The sequence below is a fragment of the Ranitomeya imitator genome, chromosome 7, assembly GCF_032444005.1.
Source record: "Ranitomeya imitator isolate aRanImi1 chromosome 7, aRanImi1.pri, whole genome shotgun sequence".
NCBI lineage: Eukaryota > Metazoa > Chordata > Amphibia > Anura > Dendrobatidae > Ranitomeya > Ranitomeya imitator.
This window is the reverse complement of record NC_091288.1, coordinates 180,116,916-180,136,919: the sequence shown is the minus strand read 5'-3', so window position 1 is coordinate 180,136,919 and position 20,004 is coordinate 180,116,916. Positions and strand designations below refer to the sequence as shown.

At 40.7% G+C, this 20,004-nt stretch overlaps 1 protein-coding gene across 4 annotated transcripts in view; it reads left to right on the top strand.

The window, feature by feature from the left end:
- The first annotated feature begins 3,710 nt into the window (after nucleotides 1-3,710).
- The window catches only part of SYT17 (synaptotagmin 17), a 79,047-nt gene continuing 62,753 nt past the window's right edge, over nucleotides 3,711-20,004 (top strand). The window contains exon 1 of one of the 4 annotated variants that reach the window (XM_069734124.1): nucleotides 3,711-4,070. In XM_069734124.1, coding sequence (XP_069590225.1) covers nucleotides 4,056-4,070 — 15 coding nt within the window. In that variant the 5' untranslated portion in view covers nucleotides 3,711-4,055. The remainder of the gene's footprint in view (nucleotides 4,071-20,004) is intronic. The other 3 variants (XM_069734123.1, XM_069734125.1, XM_069734126.1) reach the window with 3 other exon arrangements.

Here is a 20,004-nt window from a genome sequence, read left to right as displayed (position 1 = left end):
TCCCCTGAATCCGGGTTCAGAGCTCCCCCTTTTGGCCTGGATTCAGAATATGTTGTATGTGGGTGCCTTACCTGGTAAAGAGAATCCTCCTTGCCTCCAAGCATGATATTACCCTCCCCGAAGGGAAGGCAACATCACTGTAACAACCGGTTACCTGGGGTGTTACACATGTACGGTACAGGGGTCGGCCTGGGTTAAGACAACATGTGGGGTGGGGATCGGCTGGAGCAAAGTAAGCTCAGTGTTCCTTCATTGACTCCATTAGGAGCATTAGTGGCCTAGCAGGTATATACAGTGGCCCCCACTAGGGCCATTGTGTCAAGAGGAGCTAGCATATCAGCTCTTCCAGGAATGGGTGTATACCCCATCCTGAAGAGACACTAGTCTAATCCTTAAGAGACTTCCCCGATTATTCTGATTGAACTGTAAAACTTATTTTGTGTTTTTCATTGTATAACCACTTGTGTTTATGTTGTTTCCTATTGTTAAATTGCTAGCCCAGTTCCACAAATTCGGAAGTATAGTCTGTGTGTTGCATCCAGTGACCTGCTTACAGTAGCAGTACCTTACAGCGCTTATCCCAAGACGTTGCCTCCAGAAAGCACTGATTACAAAAAGACAGTGAGTTCTCGTAAACTCCCATTTACCACCAGAAGTCACCGCTGGCCACCCCCTTGGGATTAGTTGATTTGTGCTCCACTGCCATGGACTTTGTGACCTCCAAAAGGCCAAAATGCAGTTTGAATGACAAAGAAAAAATTAAAATAAACTTGCGCTTTATTTCTAATGAATGAGTATTACATGTGGCAATAGTTCACTACAAGCTCGACTTAATCAGTTCCCACATTTTTGCACCATAATAACCAGCAAATGCACTGAATGGAGGAGGGTGGATCTGTATTGGTATGATTATAGTTATACTTGTGAATGTGATCTATTACATCATTGTAATGAGATGAACAAATTAGAAATTTTCACAGTTTGAGACCTAATAGAGTGTCGACAAGCAGGTTCTGCCATCTTCTGTTTAAATGGTCAAATGTTGCAGGACAAGAGAGAGTAGAAAGGACTGTATCAGCTGGAACTGTAGGGCGAAGTACATGATTACTGAGGGGAAGAAATTGGAGGAGACATCAGGTCACGTGACAGCCGTGGCACAATTATTAATTATAAAATGCCCAGGAGAGCAGAGAATGGGGGAGTCGGCGCGTGGACCTGTAGTAGGATTGACGTGTAGAACAGCGGAGTTGGCTTATAGCCGTCCTGGCGAGTAACCAAATCCGAGTGAAGTGCCAATTGACCAGATCCGAGTAACCAGTCCTGAGCCAGGTGCTCAGAGCCAGAACCATTCTTTGTTTCGACAAATCTACAGTACGTTCAACCTAGAAAACTCCTTTAAGATCTGTTCATAGGTTTATATGCAATATCTGTCGTCTTTTTCTTTTCTTTCTGGTATATCATTCTTTCTTTATACATTAATACAGTAATACTGTGTTTGTGAGGTTTGTACAAGGTCTGTTCGCCATCACATCCACAAGGCTTTCCCGTGTAAACAGGTACAGTACACACCCGTTGCTGTGGCCGCTGTAGTCCCCTGAAGCAATACCCTATTCCCCTGATTCTGGCTAGGACCTTAAATTATTTTTGTTGTTATAGAGCAGTGTTCCCCAAGTTCGGTCCTCAACAGCCACCAACAGGTCATGTTTTCAGTATTTCCTTAGTATTGCACAGGTGATAATTGCATCACCTGCACAGGCAATAATTCCATCACCTGGGCCATACTAAGGAAATCCTGAAAACATGACCTGTTGGTGGCTCTTGAGGACCAGAGTTGGGGAACACTGTTATAGAGGCTAGGAACGACTGAAGATGTGAGAGGCCAAAGGTGTTAATACATAGAATTATGGAGCCAAGAGGAGTCATTATGGCGGTCAGGGCAGGTTGGAGAAGAAAAGGAAGGAAAAGTATCTACAATCAAAGAAGATATCTTCCGTGAGTCACTTGATTTACATTTGAGCTGCAGGAGAATCTAGTGCAATCATTTATCTTTTTTTTAAAGATTTGTATGGAAATCCTTTTGAAGTCTTCCTCCTCCACCATTTTTATTTAAATTAGATCTTAATTCGGGAGTATGAGAATAAACTCCCAGACATATTAAAATCCCAGACATATTAAAGGCCACATAGACTATCAGAAGTATGAGTGCTGTCTGTGAAAAAGACGGATAGTACAAATCCCCTAATAAAGTAATATGTAAAGTTTATTCACTTTCCATGCTGGACAAAATTAATAACAACAAAATAAACTGTATGATGTTCAAACAAATGACTTGGGAAACCAAACTAGTAAAAAAGCGAACTAAAAGTGTTGTTTTGGAAAATGTTAACAATATTTTGAATTTTAGAATAGTATCTAATATATAATTGCCTAGAATACTACTTCCTGCAATTTGTGCCAACTTCCGTGGCTTTGTCCGGAGCTAATGTCCGGAGCTAATGTCCGGAGCTAATGTCCGGAGATTAATTGCCTAGAATACAACTTCCTGCAATTTGTGCCAACTTCCGTGGCTTTGTCCGGAGCTAATGTCCGGAGCTAATGTCCGGAGCTAATGTGCGGAGATAATGTCCGGAGCTAATGTCCGGAGCTAATGTCCGGAGCTAATGTCCGGAGATAAGTGACGTCAACAGTGTCCAGTGTCTGATTGGTTGCCGCCTGCTGCGAGCGACCAATCAGAAACGTGCCGTACTGTGACACACTCTGCCCGCCATTTTGGTGTGATTTTTGAATTTTTACCTCACAGCAAGTTTCTACTGCGTGGAGGCGGGCCCAGTGACGTTGCTCTTCAAGCTCCTGCCGAATTTCGTCAAAAAAATGATAATACCATTTACCAAAACTATATATATTTAGTTGTGAAGTGGTTCAGTGACATTTTCACACCAATTTTGAACTTTTGTTTGGTGTTTTCTCCATATACTGCCTATTATTTTTGTTCTTTCTTACTATTATTTATTAATTGTATTATTCTTACATTTGAATAAATAAAGTATATATGGATTCTAGACACCCGATTCTTTAGAATCGGGCTGCCATCTAGTTTAGAATAAAAGGTCAAAATATTAGTTTTCTTGACCACAAGGTGGCGCTAGACAGCCAGTCTTTGCACTGTTTGGTCTAATCCACCTGACTCATGCTTAGTTTTTCTATTACCCCTCTTTATGGAACTTTACAATGAAATTATTGGTTTCTTCCTTTACCTGGACTGACTGGGAGTGCCCTATAGAATAAAAGACTGCTTGCATGAAACATTTAAAGGGACAGCACGCAGTTTATATTTTCAAATGGCACAAATATATATATATATATATATATATTTTCTGGTTTAAACTAAGGGAGGGCCGTTCACGTTTAATTAGAGGGCACTGATTCCTCCACTGCAAATTTGTTATTTTACACCAACATCTCAGAAGGAAACTGAATTAATAGCACGGAAATAAAAGTTTTAATCTAAGGCAAATTGTATTACCAAGCAGAGCCACACTCTGATGCTGGAAGCACAAGAGAACAATTACATCAATGCTCATTTATACATTGCCTTAGGGCTCTTATTAGGTAAAAGAAGACAAAAAAATACTGCTGGTGGCCACAAGGTGGCGCCAGTGAGTCTATGCTGGAAATATAGGCACTATTCAACACAAAAAAGGGAAAGCAGCAAAGAGGACACTAATAATCAAAGCGACACAGTGTGTAAGTGGCAGGAGGAGGGAGCCTTTCCCTGAAGCAGGCTCTGTCACTGAAAATGGCCCCCAAATAAAGCAAAGGGGGCACCTGATGTGTCATGCAAGCAACAAGTAGGAGTAGCCTCCTGTCTGCTGATGGGGAAGTGTCACCATGAAGAAGAGCCATCCAGGAATCTGATCATCAGCTAAACAAGTCACGTCTGGGTCTCTTGTTTTTTGCTTTAATTGAGGGGAAAGAAGAAGAAGAAAGAGGAGGAGGAGGAGGAGGAGGCCATGCGCAGACAGCACCCCGGGCACCTGGTGGCACTGTGAGGGAAGATGGCATACATACAGGTAGGTGGCATGCACTTACTGAGCCTCAACATCAAGTTGTGGGAAGAACTTCAGCCAATGAAGAAGTCAGTGGGTAAAGGCTGCATATATATATGTATGGAGAGTATGAGTATATACATATATAGAAAAGTTCTTCTAGAGGAAGGAATATGGAAAAGTGAATATTCTCATTTCTATATTACATTAATACATGTCATGTGTTATTGATATTATACTAACTATGCCTTCCAATAAAGCAGGGCTAGACTCACAGTTATGTCAACCTAATTATATATATATAAATAAATACAAAAATAAAGACAGATAGCATAGGTTACTCCTACTTTATGCTATCTATCATCTATCTATCATCTATTATCTATCTATTATCTATCTATCTATTTATCTATCTATCTATCTATTATCTATCTATTATCTGTCATCTATCTATCTATCTGTCATCTATCATCTATCTATCTATTATCTATCTATCTGTCATCTATTTATCTATCTATTTATCTATCTATCTATTATCTATCTATTATCTGTCATCTCTCTATCTATCTGTCATCTATTTATCTATCTATTTATCTATCTATCTATTATCTATCTATTATCTGTCATCTATCTATCTGTCATCTATTTATCTATCTATTTATCTATCTATCTATCTATTATCTATCTATCTATCTGTCATCTATCTATCTATCTATCTATCTATCTATCTATCTATTTATCTATCTATTTATTATCTATCTATTATCTGTCATCTATCTATCTATCTGTCATCTATCTATCTATCTATTTATCTATCTATCTATTATCTGTCTATCTGTCATCTATCTATCTATCTATTTATCTATCTATTTATCTATCTATTTATCTATTTATCTATCTATCTATCTATCTATCATCTGTCTATCTATCTATTTATCTATCTGTTTATCTATCTATCTATTATCTATCTATCTGTCATCTATCTATCTATCTATCTATCTATCTATCTATCATCTGTCTATCTATCTATTTATCTATCTATCTATTATCTATCTATCTATCTGTCATCTATCTATCTATTATCTATCTATCATATATATATATCATCTATCTATAATAATAATAATTTTGTTTATCTATCTCTCTATTATCTATCTATATATTTATTTATGTATCTTTATTTGTTTATACATATATAAACAAACTGAGTAAAAACAGAAGTCACTTATGCTATCTATGTTTATTTTTCATTTGTATATATATATATAAATATGAACTAAATACAGATAGATAGATAGATAGATACTGTAGATAGATGTATAGATAGATAATAGATAATAGATAGATAGATAGATAGATAGATAGATAGATAGATAGATAGATAGATTAGTTGACAGACAGCATGGGTTACTTCTCAGTGATGCAGAAAGTTGTACCGTCCTTGCAGACATCACATAAAGTCCGACCCTATTGGAACTTCCCACCACAAAGAAATCTGGCAGGCGTGGCATAATGATGGTGACCGTATGCCAATGTGTGGGTGATGCGTTGCTATGAACTTGGTTCAGTCCGACCAGCGCTCTGCCCCCTGTTAGGGTATGTGTCCACGTTCAGGAAACACTGCGTGTTTGACGTTGCATAGAGACGCAGCATCAAACACGCAGCGTCCAGATGTTACAGCATAGTGGAGGAGATTTTATGAAATCCCGTCTCCACTATGCGTGGTAACACGCACCCGACGGCCCTGCGATTCCGGACATGCGGCGCGTCTTTTTAGATCGCAGCATGTCCGTTTACCTTGCGGCGACGCTGCACCGCTGCAAGGTATAACACAGGGCCCTATGGTGGGGAGCGATGATCCCGGATGTGTGCAATGAACACATCCAGCATCATCGCGTCTCCAGAAGGGGGCGGAGCTTTGGGACGGAGCGAGTTTGCCGCTCCATCAAAACCGCCGGCCATCCTGAACGTGGATACGTACCCTAACACCAGTATAGTATAATTCTAATAAATGGGGACACATATTTGCTCCATCATTAGGGACCTTCATCCTTTATGTGGTTACTGGTAATGGCGTCGGTATGGCGCCACTTAACATTTTCAGAATTCATCAGGTCAATGCTTCTTTGTTGTTTTTTTTTTACTGACTTTCCTCTTTAAGCCTAGCGTAGCGTTTATCATGGGGTTAATCAGGATGTGACATGCACACGGCTCTGCGGCATATTGCAGGCAGGTTGGACGGGCGCTGGGTGTAATGCAGGCGCTGAGCAGTATCCGGGAAGCAACAGGTGAAGCTGTCGGCAGCAGATGTTCCTCGCTTGTTATAAATGTGTCATGTTACCTGCAGCCGGGACTGTATGCGTGTATTGTGTCACAGAGGCCGTAACGTATCCACGTTACCCTTCATCTGTCACATGGGGATTATCGTCCGGAATGATTATTTACTGTTACATAGTGTCAATAATGACAGCTTTTCATTGCAAACATTAAATATTTGTAAAATAAATGATCTATATATAATAAATACATGGCCACTGATGAGCACCAAAACCACTGACTCATTGATTATCTCATCTCAATGACGACTCGCGAAGGTTGGGATTAGGCAGTAGGTAAACGATCAGTTCTTGAGATAGATGACTTGGTTAGAGCATTTCCACAATGGCAGCTTTTATGGGGTGTTCTTAGTATCTGGCAATCATAAGTACCCAACAAACGTGGACCAAGGAACGGCAATGGGTGAACTGGGTCATGGGGTGCCCAAGATGTATTGGAAGCCAAGCCTAGCTTCCTAGCTTTTATATGTCCGATCCAACAGAAATCTACCTTGCCAGTGACTATGCTGAACCCTGTCCATTTACTACGCTTATTTTCAGTTCCCCGTTGGGGCTCATAATCTAAATTACTTATCAGTATGACATTGGATGTACTGGAAAAACAAGCCCGATCCTTGGACGCTGCACTCCATGAATTTAAAGGAGTTGTCTGGGATCACGGTATTTGTGCCCCTTTGATTAGCTATTTAAAGGGGCAGTTGCCTCTTCTGTGTGTATTCTGCTCAGTGTCCCTGCACGCTATCTACTTAGTAGTATCAGATTTTGCATCAGTCTCATAATGGTGCAATACCCATTACATGCGCTATTACAGTAAGAAGATGATGCGCAGGTAGGCAAAGTATAGTGTAAAGTGCACATGCGAGTGCAGAGGCCACATCAAACAACTGATTGTCAGGGATGCAGAGAGTCGGACCCACAGTGACCTGACATTGATGGTCTCTCCTAATGATGGGAAATCAATATTATGATCTTGAAAAACCTCTTTTATTTGTTGCAAAATACCTGTCATGCTTCTACTCAAAGCAAGGCAAAAGGTGGAGGAAGCTCTACCACTAGAAATGGATAAAATGTGGCACCCCTGATACTTGCCCTACATCATTCTGAGCCCCCTAGCATCCCTAGATGGGTTCTTTCACCCCTGTGATCACGTTCCTATCTCAATCATACCCTAAGTACCACCCTGACATGTGAGTAGAATAGCAGGAATGCCAGTCCTGCTCTAACGTAAAGACACAGAGGGGAAACGGACAGGGATAAAAGAAAACCGCAATTATACAAAAACACTCTCAAACAATCGAGTGGGAAATAGGGAAGAAGAGAATGAGGCAAACCAAATGAGAATAGAGACTGAGAGACACACACACAAACCGATGTCTCCTGAAACAACTCCAAACGCCTGCTCATTTCTCAGCTCACTCCTCCAGCTCCAAACCAGGTAGTTGCAATCTATCACTGGCAACAACTAAAGCTTAGAGGAGAGTATTTAAACCAGAGGGAAGTGATGAACTCAGAACAGCTGAGACAACTCATTGCAGAGAGGTCTAGGAGACAAACAGGACTGTTTAACCCTTTTGAAAGAACATAGCAAAGAAAATCTGAACTGCTATTAGGAGGGTGAAGCTCTAACTAGCACAGATGTACGTGTAATCAGGCACCGCGATGGTGGTTTTAATTCTATGGCTGATTAATGTGTAGGTTCTTTGTACACAGGTCTACTATATTAATAAATTCTGTGTTGTACCCATTGTTTATAAGCTGAACTGTGCAATCAGTGCTTGTCACATAAAGCGCTCTGTATCTATCCAAGGTCCAAGGGCATTATTCCCCAAAGCCTGTGATAGATCCAGAGCGGTGTTTGTAATGACACACAGCTCTGCTCTCTGAGATCTGTGCCGCCTGGTTAGCTATGAGTCTTATTATATCAAATTGAAAAAAGCTGGTTCTAACATTTTCTGGGGACGTCATACTTTTTTTTTGCTGCCTGACATTGGCCCAATCATAAGTAGGAGGCATCAAAAAGTACACTCCCGAGAAAAATCTGTGCTAACACCCCCCTTAGTTATAGTGGAAATTAGTATACCAAGATTACAAGGTAATAGCTCTGCAACCGAGATGAAATATAAAAAAACAATAACTATGTTTTATTGAGATCTTCAGTCACTTCATCATGAGGTTAGGCATATAAAATGCTGTGAAAGGCTCTCATGAAAAACAGTCGGTGACCAAATTGGTTAAACAGAAGATTTGACTTTTCATTGGTCAAACCAAAGTGAAGAAAACTCATACAATCTCATGTATGGCACAGAAGCTTACTCGCTGAAACGAGAACGTTCTAGAACATAATAGTGTTATCAGCAAATAGACTCCAACCTCAAGTAGGCCATTGTTAACTTCACCGAGACCACATGCATACTTTATCTGAGGCGTCAGCTCAGAAAAGCCTTCCTTGGACAAAAATTTAAAAAAAGGATGGTCACCACCATGCCGCAGCCTGTGGAGGATGTTTTAGTTCAGAGATAAATGATCCGCGTATCTTCTGGGCCGGTATCCACAAATAGACAATAGTCAAGTAAGAAGGTTGTTCCAGCACTGAAAAAATAATAAAAAATAATACAATTTTATTCAGACTTAATTCAAAGTACATAAAATAAAACAAAAATTTCAGGACATGGGAAAAATCCTTACGCATTTTGGAGAATAATGTATTTACTCATAGGCATACCATGTACAAACTTGGCACTAGCTACTACATCTAGTAGATACCAGAGGAACTCCAACTGCAACACCTCAACCCATATAAAGGGATCTGGACTTACAAAGGGCCCTCTCAGTTGCATATATGGAGTAGCTGCTAGCTGGAGGAGTGAGCATGGGGAAAGGATAGTCAACCTACAGGGTCCAGGAATAACCAGGGTCTGATACCAGGTGGTCAGTTTAATTAATAATCTAAAATGTAAAGGCAGATTAGCCCATAATACATTGCTTGAGAAGCCTCACAAATGTATGGGGACTAACGCCACCATTCTCACAGGGGCGGCCGGTGCACACTGACTGTCTGGACTCTGCAGTAGTAATAATGCCTAATGGCGGCGGCAGCGGCCAATCTGTGCGGTAGCCCAGGGCCCCCCCACACCACTGGGCCCTGGGCTACTGCCCAGATTGACCCTCTTATAATCCGCCCCTGAAGGGGAGACATTAAACACTCAAATATATATATATATATATATATATATGGGCAACAAAATGAACTTGCCAAAATGTGCCCAATCATAGCCATGCTCAAGTAGTAATGGTTAGATCTCACTCATGCTCAATGAAGTCATGTCTTGATGGACGGAGCAACATAGGTACAACTATAGGGATAGTTGTCTATTAGGGTCAACTGAAATCCCTGTCATCCCTAATAAGAGCGGTACCCAAGTGTGGTCGTGACCTTAAATAAATCCCTCCTGATATATTTTTCATCAAAAAGAGGAGCCATCTGCAAGTGGCTAGTAAAGAAAGGACCCAGCAATAACAGGTACCCTACATAAGGTGCCCTGAGTGCTGCACCACCTTTAAAGGAGACACTCCCAAATCTACCAACATTTAGGAGGCCCCTTTTCTGCAGCTGTCATTCTTCTGTTTTTTTCTCAGGATCCGTGGCATCACATATTGTACATTGTTAATGTTTATTTCCGAGGAGATAGCACTGCCTCAGTGTACATAATGTCATCAATCAAGTAGCGATCATGGGACTGGGCGACGTTATGTAGCTTTGAACCTGAGCATAGGAAGCAGCAGCTCCAGCCCAGTGTGCATTAAAAAGTTTTTTTTCCATTTCATAGAAGGATATTGTATTGTAATGATTGTAAAACCAAGCATTTTTATTTCGATTTACTTCCTATTAAAATTTGCACCAGTTCTTGAGATATTAACAATTTTCTTTTGTTTACTGCTTGTTTCCTAGGAGACCGACCACTGGTGTGTCTAACCTGTAAGCACTAGGCCGAAGCTGGTCGGGTTTAGGAGCTAATAGCGTTCTCCAGCTATCCCAGCCAGTTATAAAACAGTGCTTACAAGCTTGACAGAACAAAGCTTGTAAAACAGTGCATAATCTGCTACTGTATCTAGCAACGGTGGTCGGACTCCAAGGCAATGAACTGTAAACAAAACACGGCTGACAATTTTAATATACAGTAAGCTGAAAACTTGCAAGCTAAATTTAACAATATCTGTCTATGAAGATGGAAATAACCCTTTACATTGGACAGGACATTTTACCTGCAGTATTGTGCTGTTGTGAAAGTGTAATGGACATTAGTGAGAGACTTAGGAAGTATAGTGGGCAGGTTGAGATGAAGACAACAATACAGTTTGCAACACTGCAATGAGGGAATGGTCACTTCTACGTACCCCAAAAAACAGAGTAAAAGCAAGCGTTATGTGCCAAGAAAAAGGGGTCAAAAACAACAATGTGCACTAAGGCTACGTTCACATTAGCTTTGTGGCGGGCGCAGTTGCGGTGACGCATGCGCCATGCGCCCCTATATTTAACATGGGGGGCGCATGGACATGTGTTGTCTTGCGTTTTGTGACGCATGCGTTTTTTTGGCGCAAGCGTCAGGGCGCAGAGGACGCAGCAAGTTGCGTTTTTTTTGCGTCCAAAAGCAAGCCAAAAATGGACGCATGCGTCACAAAACCATGCGTTTTTGCATGAGTTTTGCATGCGTTGTGCGTTGCGTCACCGACGCAACACACAACAACGCAAATGTGAACGTACCCTAAAAGGTATGAAGTCATTATTATTTACACAATGAAGCACCTAATGAGTATTTATCACCAGTCTGGTGCTGCTCTTTTATTTAAAGCCTTACTTTTGTATTTTGTCCCCGGAGTGGTATCACTAATGCATGTTTCCTGTCCCTAGTCTTATACTTATCATTTCTCCTGTTCTCAGCACCGCTCCGGTTGGTCTCCTGCAGGTTGTGACTTGCTGGATCTCTTCAGTGTTTGCTAGGCGAGTCGGAGGTCACTTCTCAATGTAAGCCTATGAGAGCCAGAACAAGGTCAAAATGAGACTCTCATGGACCCATATTAAGAACTTGTGACCCTTACCTTTGACTTCCGATAAGTCAGATGTTGTGGTCACAACAAGACCGATTTGGTGTCGGGAAGAGCAAAAGATGGCAACTGGTATTTTATTATAGGCAGGGAACAGATATTAAGTGCACCACTCCAGGGGTGAATTTTAAAAACAAACTCCGAAGTGGTGCTTTAACAAAAGAGCAGGCAGCCCCAGACTGGTGAATTTCCTAAATATGAACTATTGTCCAAATTGCACAGTTCATCCCCATCCCCGCCCAAACTTCTGGTTTTGGGATCACAGCCTGCAGAGTAAAAATCAGACTGCATATTCACCAATGTAATTCAATAGGGATGTTTAGATTACAGTATTCTCGCATGGACTGAGTGTCCGTGTAAAAGAAAAAATTGGAGAATATAATATTTTCTTCCATATTTAGGATAAATCCCGCAGGTAGAATTCTATGTGTGGGAAAAAAAATTGGACCCCATATTGATCATCCGTGTAGCATCTGATTTTTATGGATGCGTTGCAATTATTAACCCACTTTGTATTTGATTATGTCCATTTTAAATATGGATGTCACACCAATGTCACACGGACATGAAATACAGACACACGAATGGTACACGGATGACAATCGTCCAAGTTTTTGGGATGAAAATTGTTTGAAACTAGCCAAAGAACTAGTCTTAAGTAGAGAACTAGTTAGAGGGCCTCCTGGCATTTGAAGGTTCGAAATTAGAAAAAAAGTGATATTTATTTCCTGAAACAGCTCCATTCTTGTCTCTGTGCTCTGTGTCATATAGCAGCTCATCACCAATCAAGTTATTTCTAACCTTGGACAATCCATTAAAATTCTTTCTGCTAGTAGAGTACCAAGGGCAAAAGGCTAAAATGTGTAATTTGGCCAAACCCTTTTCCTTAGTTGACCATACTCCTGAAAAACTGTAGCTATGGGCCAAATTTTCGTTCAGCAGACTCCTATCTCTCCCAACTACTCCATTCACAAGTATTCAGCTCATCCGACCATTAATTTGTTTGTAACAGGTGGAAAGGAGAAAACTCCTACCACCTATGACAGCAGCTTATTCCCCCCTGAAAACAAAAGGATCTCGTGTTCGAATTCCAACAATCCTTCTCTCCTTACATCAGGGAGAGTGAGGAGACCTCCATACACATCAGATGAAAATTGTCTGGTTTGGCACGCTTTCCTCTAATGTGAAGGGGGCCTTTAGTGTCAAGGTTGTAGGCGTCTTTTTACTTCCTGTTTCATGTATTGTTCCTCCTCCGCAATCCTCCTCCATGCTTCTCCTCCTCCATGCTTCTACCTCCGCATTTTCCAAGTCGTCTTCCACTCTTGCCATTTTCCTACCTCCTATCACTAATGTCCATCACTCTATACCACGCTTCTTCTGACCTTCAGCCTGTTTTTATTTTCCATTTCCCTCCTACACTCATCTCTGTACCACTTCTCATCCTTCCCACCGCTTGTTTTTTCTAGAGACCTTCTCTATTATCCTTTCCCATTATATATATTTATATATACTGTATGTACACACTGGATTTTGTTGTGTGATCTAGGAGCAGGCATATACTTTGTCATTGCTACGCGACTATCTCTATGTAATCAAGTGTAATCTAATATATCAGTGGGTCTGGAATATCAGAGCAGCTCACACACAGTCTGCTTTGCATTGATTAGGAAAGACAATGATTGTAAGTATTCCTATAGCATCTAAAAAAAATTGCTGTATGTCATCGATTATACCATTATTGCCTATATTTTGTCTATGGGGATTTGATCTGTTGGGAGATTGCTTCCTACTAATAATGAGATATAAATGGATACAAGAAAAACTATAACCATATATTCTAAAACTATGTAGAACCTTATAGTCATTGTTTGACTACTGGTGCATGATATGATATATGATATTATCTGACGAGATCCTGTTAATTCTCTTACATATCTTTTTTATGTAACTGAAAAGGGTGTGTATGATTGTACGGTTACATTGCTTCCTATGTTTCTACTGTATTGTATTGATTGCAGATATACGTAGCTATGTTCTCTCCGTGTTTGCGTGGGTTTCCTCCGGGTTCTCCGGTTTCCTCCCACATTCCAAAGACATACTGATAGGGAATTTATATTGTGAGCCCCATTGGGGACAGTGATGATAATGTGTGCAAACCGTAAAGCGCTGCGGAATATGTTAGCGCTATATAAAAATAAAGATTTATTTTTTATTGTACACAATAAAAATGGATCTGTTCTTCACAACCTGTTGAGTTATGGATGTAGCTGGGTCCTTGCACAGATCCTATCTCGACCATCTCTATAGTTTATAGCTATTTGTTTAAAGGCTGAAGCTAAGGGAAAAAATAGAATTAAAGGACGTTGTTGTTGTGAAAAAAAAAGAAAAAAAAGATCTTCTCTATTGTCTTGTTGTGATTTATAATGTTCATGTTTTGCAATTTTGTTTTATTGCATAATTATAGATGTTGTGTTAATATCTGCATCTACAGCTGGAAGTGTTACAATGAATATATTGGGTTTATACAATTATTTGTTCATATATAATAATAATAATAATAATAAAAAAATAATAATATATTATTATTATTATTATTTTATCTCTGGTATTATTAGCAATAGTAAATTTGTTGACTATTTATCTAGTGTATAAGTATGTGCTGTGTATTACATATCATCTTTTAAAGCTACATTATTTCCAATAGGGTATAGGTGCCTTTTTTATTTACTGCAATTCACATACCCTTACATGCTAATTTTTTATTTTTTTTTGCAGACATTTCTTCAGCCAAAATGTGTTTCTTTTCAGGAAAAAAGTTGCATAAAAAAACATGAATTTTGCTGCGTTTTTTTGTTGTTGCAATTTTTCCCATTTGTTAGAAAAGTGCTGCGAAAAGGCTGAAAGAATTGAGCTGCTGCAGATATCAAACTGCTTCAAATCCGCAGGGAAAAAATAAGCAGCGTGTGCATGACATTTCAGAAATCTGAATCACTTAGCTGGGACAGTAAAATGTTGCGTTTTTGTCAGCAAAATCGTGACATGTGAACATACCTTAAGGGTACTCTTCCACTATGAGCTTTTGGTGAGTTTTTGATGTTGCAGATTTTCAGCACCCAATAGATAAAATAGGTTACTTGCATTTTTTTCAAGAGTCTGCGGCTTAAAAAAAAAATCACCAAAAACTAATCGTGGGAACGTAGCCTGTTTTCCATAGTTCCATGTTGGGGTCTCAAAACGTTTCAGTGGCAGTATTTAGAGACAGAGAATAAGGCCACGTTCACACGTTCAGTATTTTGTCAGTATTTTACCTCAGTATTTGTAAGACAAAACCAGGAGTGGGTGATAAATGCAGAAGTGGTGACGTGTTTCTATTAGGCCACGTTCACACGTTCATTATTTGGTCAGTATTTTACCTCAGGATTTGTAAGCCAAAACCAGGAGTGGGTGATAAATACAGAAGTGGTGCCGTGTTTCTATTATACTTTTCCTCTGATTGTTCCTCTCCTGGTTTTGTCTTACAAATACTGAGGTAAAATACTGACCAAATACTGAACATGTGAGACTAGTGATCCAGATAATCAGCTTTTTTTTAGCTGGCTGGCTGTGTGTCTTCATCTTCAGTGTCCTGAATTAATTTAAGGCTGCCATCACACTAGCAGTATGTGGTCAGTATTTTACCTCAGGATTTGTAAGCCAAAACCAGGAGTGGGTGATAAATACAGAAGTGGTGACGTGTTTCTATTATACTTTTCCTCTGATTGTTCCACTCCTGGTTTTGGCTTACAAATACTGAGGTAAAATACTGACCAAATACTGCTAGTGTGACGGCAGCCTAAGGGGTATAATGAAGGGAACCTGAGCACTGAGTAAATATGTGAAAGAGCAAATGTCCCCATAAGTTTCAGGCTGTGTTCTCCATTAGTGTTGATGTGTTCCCCTTGCAACCATCAGTGGTGACTTCACCATGGACCATCAACCACCATGGACCAATATCGATGTCCGTATTTACGAGCATGTTAATATTCTGCAGTTGGACTCTGAGTGGTTTGGGGGTAACCTGTCGGATGTTTGGCAACTACTTATATGCAAGAATTGTTTAAAGGGTTATTCCCAAAATATTTAGCTATCCCCTATAGGATTTAAGATAGGGGATAACGGTATTTTAGGAATAACAGATGTAGACAACTGTTCAGGATTGTAGGTCTTTATGGCATTGACGATAGCAATCCTTGGATGTCACGATTTACATAGGGTATACAAAAATGTTACCAGGATTTTCTAAAAATTCTTGTTGATGTACATTAAAAACTGTCACATTGGTAAAGCCGATATATACTATATTGGCCTTTTACCGCTATGAGCTAACTCCACCCATGATGTAAATGTCAGGAAAAATAGCTAGGGTAATGGAAGTATTCTGCGCTTACTGGCGAAACGACATCCAAGTTTAAGAAAACATTGTGCACAGTTGTCCTGAAGAAGGAGTCGATGTGACTCTGAAACGCGTTGACAAATGCACCAGCATTTTATACCCTAACTTGGATGTCGTTTTGCCAGTAAGCGCGGAATGCGTCCATTGCCCTAGCAATTTTTCCTGACATTACGTTATGGAAGCTTCATCATCTGGGCTATAAGTTTTGTAGTGGTTGTGTCTCACACGGCCCTATAAGGTGAGCACTTTACCTTTTTTTGTCCTTTGTGTTACTTAGATAAGACCTTTAGCTCTTTTGCATTTACTCAGCCATGATGTAAATGTATGGCAGTGGCCTATTATTGAGGTTCCTATGGGAGGACACCCTGGTTCATCCTCTTTATGCGTCTTCTATGATGTCATTTATTGACTTTCAAACATCTACTATTAAACGACTTTTAAATAAACTTGCCAATAAGACAAGACTGGCTTCTCTTCTTTTCATCAAGGCTGGCTCGCTCGGAGGCTTGTATCTACAATGATTAAATTTATGCCCACAAACCCGGCTGGGGATTGCTGTGATAAAGCACACTACATCCTGAGGAGGGTCTGAATTTTATTTTTACTTGTTGCGAATGCTAAATATAGATCTCAAGGCAGGGTATACATCACAACATAGATCAGAATAAATCAAAATATCCAACTGTATGCATTATCTACTTGTGCCTGATCTGTAACCCATATGGACAAGAATTGTGGACAATTCGGAGATATATAAGCAAGAAGAAAAAAAGGAAAACAAACCGAACTCAAGCCCAAATCAAGTTAATCGATGTTTATTAAAGGGTAGAGTACACCATATAGTAGGGGGGGAAAAGAGACCAAAAGAAAAGCACTAAAACCAGGAGACGAAAAAATGTATTCAAATGGCAGCACAAAGTGAGCACAAAGTGAGCATGGCCAAAAAAATAATAAAGAAAAAATAAAGAAAAAAAGAAAAAATGGAATATTGCTACATGTGTGTAAAAATAAATAAATAACTATACATACAACGAATATGTACACGCAGTATGAGAATTATATGTATATAAATCATATATGTACAAGTTGTCTCATGAATAAAAGTGCATGTGCATGAGTAATGTATACTATATTGAGAGATATTTAGGAGACCACTTTATACAATAAAGTGCATATAGTGCATGCGTGTTTTAAACATGTGCATATGCGTGATACAAAAGAGAGATGGGCGGCCACTAGAGCAAAAAGTAACCAGATCCAGGTGAATGCGCTAAGGTATCGGTAAGTATAGGAAGAAAATACATTCAAAAATATTCCAGTAATATGGATACTAATACAATGACCAGAGCTGCAAATACCTGAATGAGTGAGAAATCGTCTCCTGGATGTGCCTGTCCCCGACGCGCGTTTCGGCGTCAGCCTTCGTCAGGCTGACGCCGAAACGCGCGTCGGGGACAGGCACATCCAGGAGACGATTTCTCACTCATTCAGGTATTTGCAGCTCTGGTCATTGTATTAGTATCCATATTACTGGAATATTTTTGAATGTATTTTCTTCCTATACTTACCGATACCTTAGCGCATTCACCTGGATCTGGTTACTTTTTGCTCTAGTGGCCGCCCATCTCTCTTTTGTATCACGCATATGCACATGTTTAAAACACGCATGCACTATATGCACTTTATTGTATAAAGTGGTCTCCTAAATATCTCTCAATATAGTATACATTACTCATGCACATGCACTTTTATTCATGAGACAACTTGTACATATATGATTTATATACATATAATTCTCATACTGCGTGTACATATTCGTTGTATGTATAGTTATTTATTTATTTTTACACACATGTAGCAATATTCCATTTTTTCTTTTTTTCTTTATTTTTTCTTTATTATTTTTTTGGCCATGCTCACTTTGTGCTCACTTTGTGCTGCCATTTGAATACATTTTTTCGTCTCCTGGTTTTAGTGCTTTTCTTTTGGTCTCTTTTCCCCCCCTACTATATGGTGTACTCTACCCTTTAATAAACATCGATTAACTTGATTTGGGCTTGAGTTCGGTTTGTTTTCCTTTTTTTCTTGTTGCGAATGCTGTAGGCACATAGGAGGAATCATTTGTGGTGTCTGATTCCCTGTCTCCCAGGAGAGGTGAGGGGGTCTGCAGCCGTGCCATCCTTTGCAGATGTTTCTATGGTTACAGCCTGAGTTAATTTCTAAGCTAAGATCTGTCCTCCGATGGAAAAAAAAACAATACAACAGTCACCCATACACAGTCTACCGGGAATCCAGGGCTATCGCCAGAAGGTCACAGGCCATGGTGACAATTTCCCAAGACTGGGCTACTAAGTCCATACTGAAGCTCCCACCTACCTTTATTGTCAGCCTGCAATTACCCATGAGCACATATGTAAAATAAATACCACAACATTTTTTTTTATTTTTGGTATTAGGCCATATTTAATAAAATCAAAATCTGTAGCAAAAAAAAGGTAGCAATTATGTAACAATATGGGACAATAACCCCATAGTGTCCTGTACCGAACTCCAAACACGGACTTTTTACTGTATGTCCAGTTTCTTGTTCAGGTTGTAATAAAGCTTGTTGAAAGGCTGCAGTGAGGGACAGATAGTGACTGCGCACTCTACAAATAAAACACTGTGTGAGCACTGCATCCCATATCTGTGGGAGCACTGTGCTAAAAGCCGCTGTGTGCACTCTGCAATCCCGTCTGTGAGAGTACTGTTCTAAAATCTGCTGTGTGCACTCTACACCCCCACCTGTGGTAGCACTGTGCTAAAATCTGTGTGCACTCTACACCCCCGCCTGTGGGAGAACTGTCTATAAAGCCACTGTGTGCAGTCTACACCCCCGCCTGTGGGAGAACTGTCTATAAAGCCACTGCGTGCAGTCTACACCCCCGCCTGTGGGAGAACTGTCTATAAAGCCACTGCGTGCACTCTACACCCCCGCCTGTGGGAGAACTGTCTATAAAGCCACTGTGTGCAGTCTACACCCCCGCCTATGGGAGAACTGTCTATAAAGCCACTGCGTGCACTCTACACCCCCGCCTATGGGAGAACTGTCTATAAAGCCACTGTGTGCACTCTACACCCCCGCCTATGGGAGAACTGTCTATAAAGCCACTGTGTGCAGTCTACACCCCCGCCTGTGGGAGAACTGTCTATAAAGCCACTGCGTGCACTCTGCAACCCCGACTGTGAGAGTACTGTTCTAAAATCTGCTGTGTGCACTCTACACCCCCGCCTGTGGGAGAACTGTCTATAAAGCCACTGTGTGCACTCTACACCCCCGCCTATGGGAGAACTGTCTATAAAGCCACTGTGTGCAGTCTACACCCCCGCCTGTGGGAGAACTGTCTATAAAGCCACTGCGTGCACTCTGCAACCCCGACTGTGAGAGTACTGTTCTAAAATCTGCTGTGTGCACTCTACACCCCCGCCTGTGGGAGAACTGTCTATAAAGCCACTGTGTGCACTCTACACCCCCGCCTATGGGAGAACTGTCTATAAAGCCACTGTGTGCAGTCTACACCCCCGCCTATGGGAGAACTGTCTATAAAGCCACTGTGTGCACTCTACACCCCCGCCTATGGGAGAACTGTCTATAAAGCCACTGTGTGCACTCTACACCCCCGCCTATGGGAGAACTGTCTATAAAGCCACTGTGTGCATTCTACACCCCCGCCTGTGGGAGAACTGTCTATAAAGCCACTGTATGCAGTCTACACCCCCGCCTGTGGGAGAACTGTCTATAAAGCCACTGTGTGCAGTCGACACCCCCGCCTGTGGGAGAACTGTCTATAAAGCCACTGTGTGCAGTCTACACCCCCGCCTATGGGAGAACTGTCTATAAAGCCACTGTGTGCAGTCTACACCCCCGCCTATGGGAGAACTGTCTATAAAGCCACTGTGTGCAGTCTACACCCCCGCCTATGGGAGAACTGTCTATAAAGCCACTGTATGCAGTCTACACCCCCACCTGTGGGAGAACTGTCTATAAAGCCACTGTGTGCAGTCTACACCCCCGCCTGTGGGAGAACTGTCTATAAAGCCACTGTGT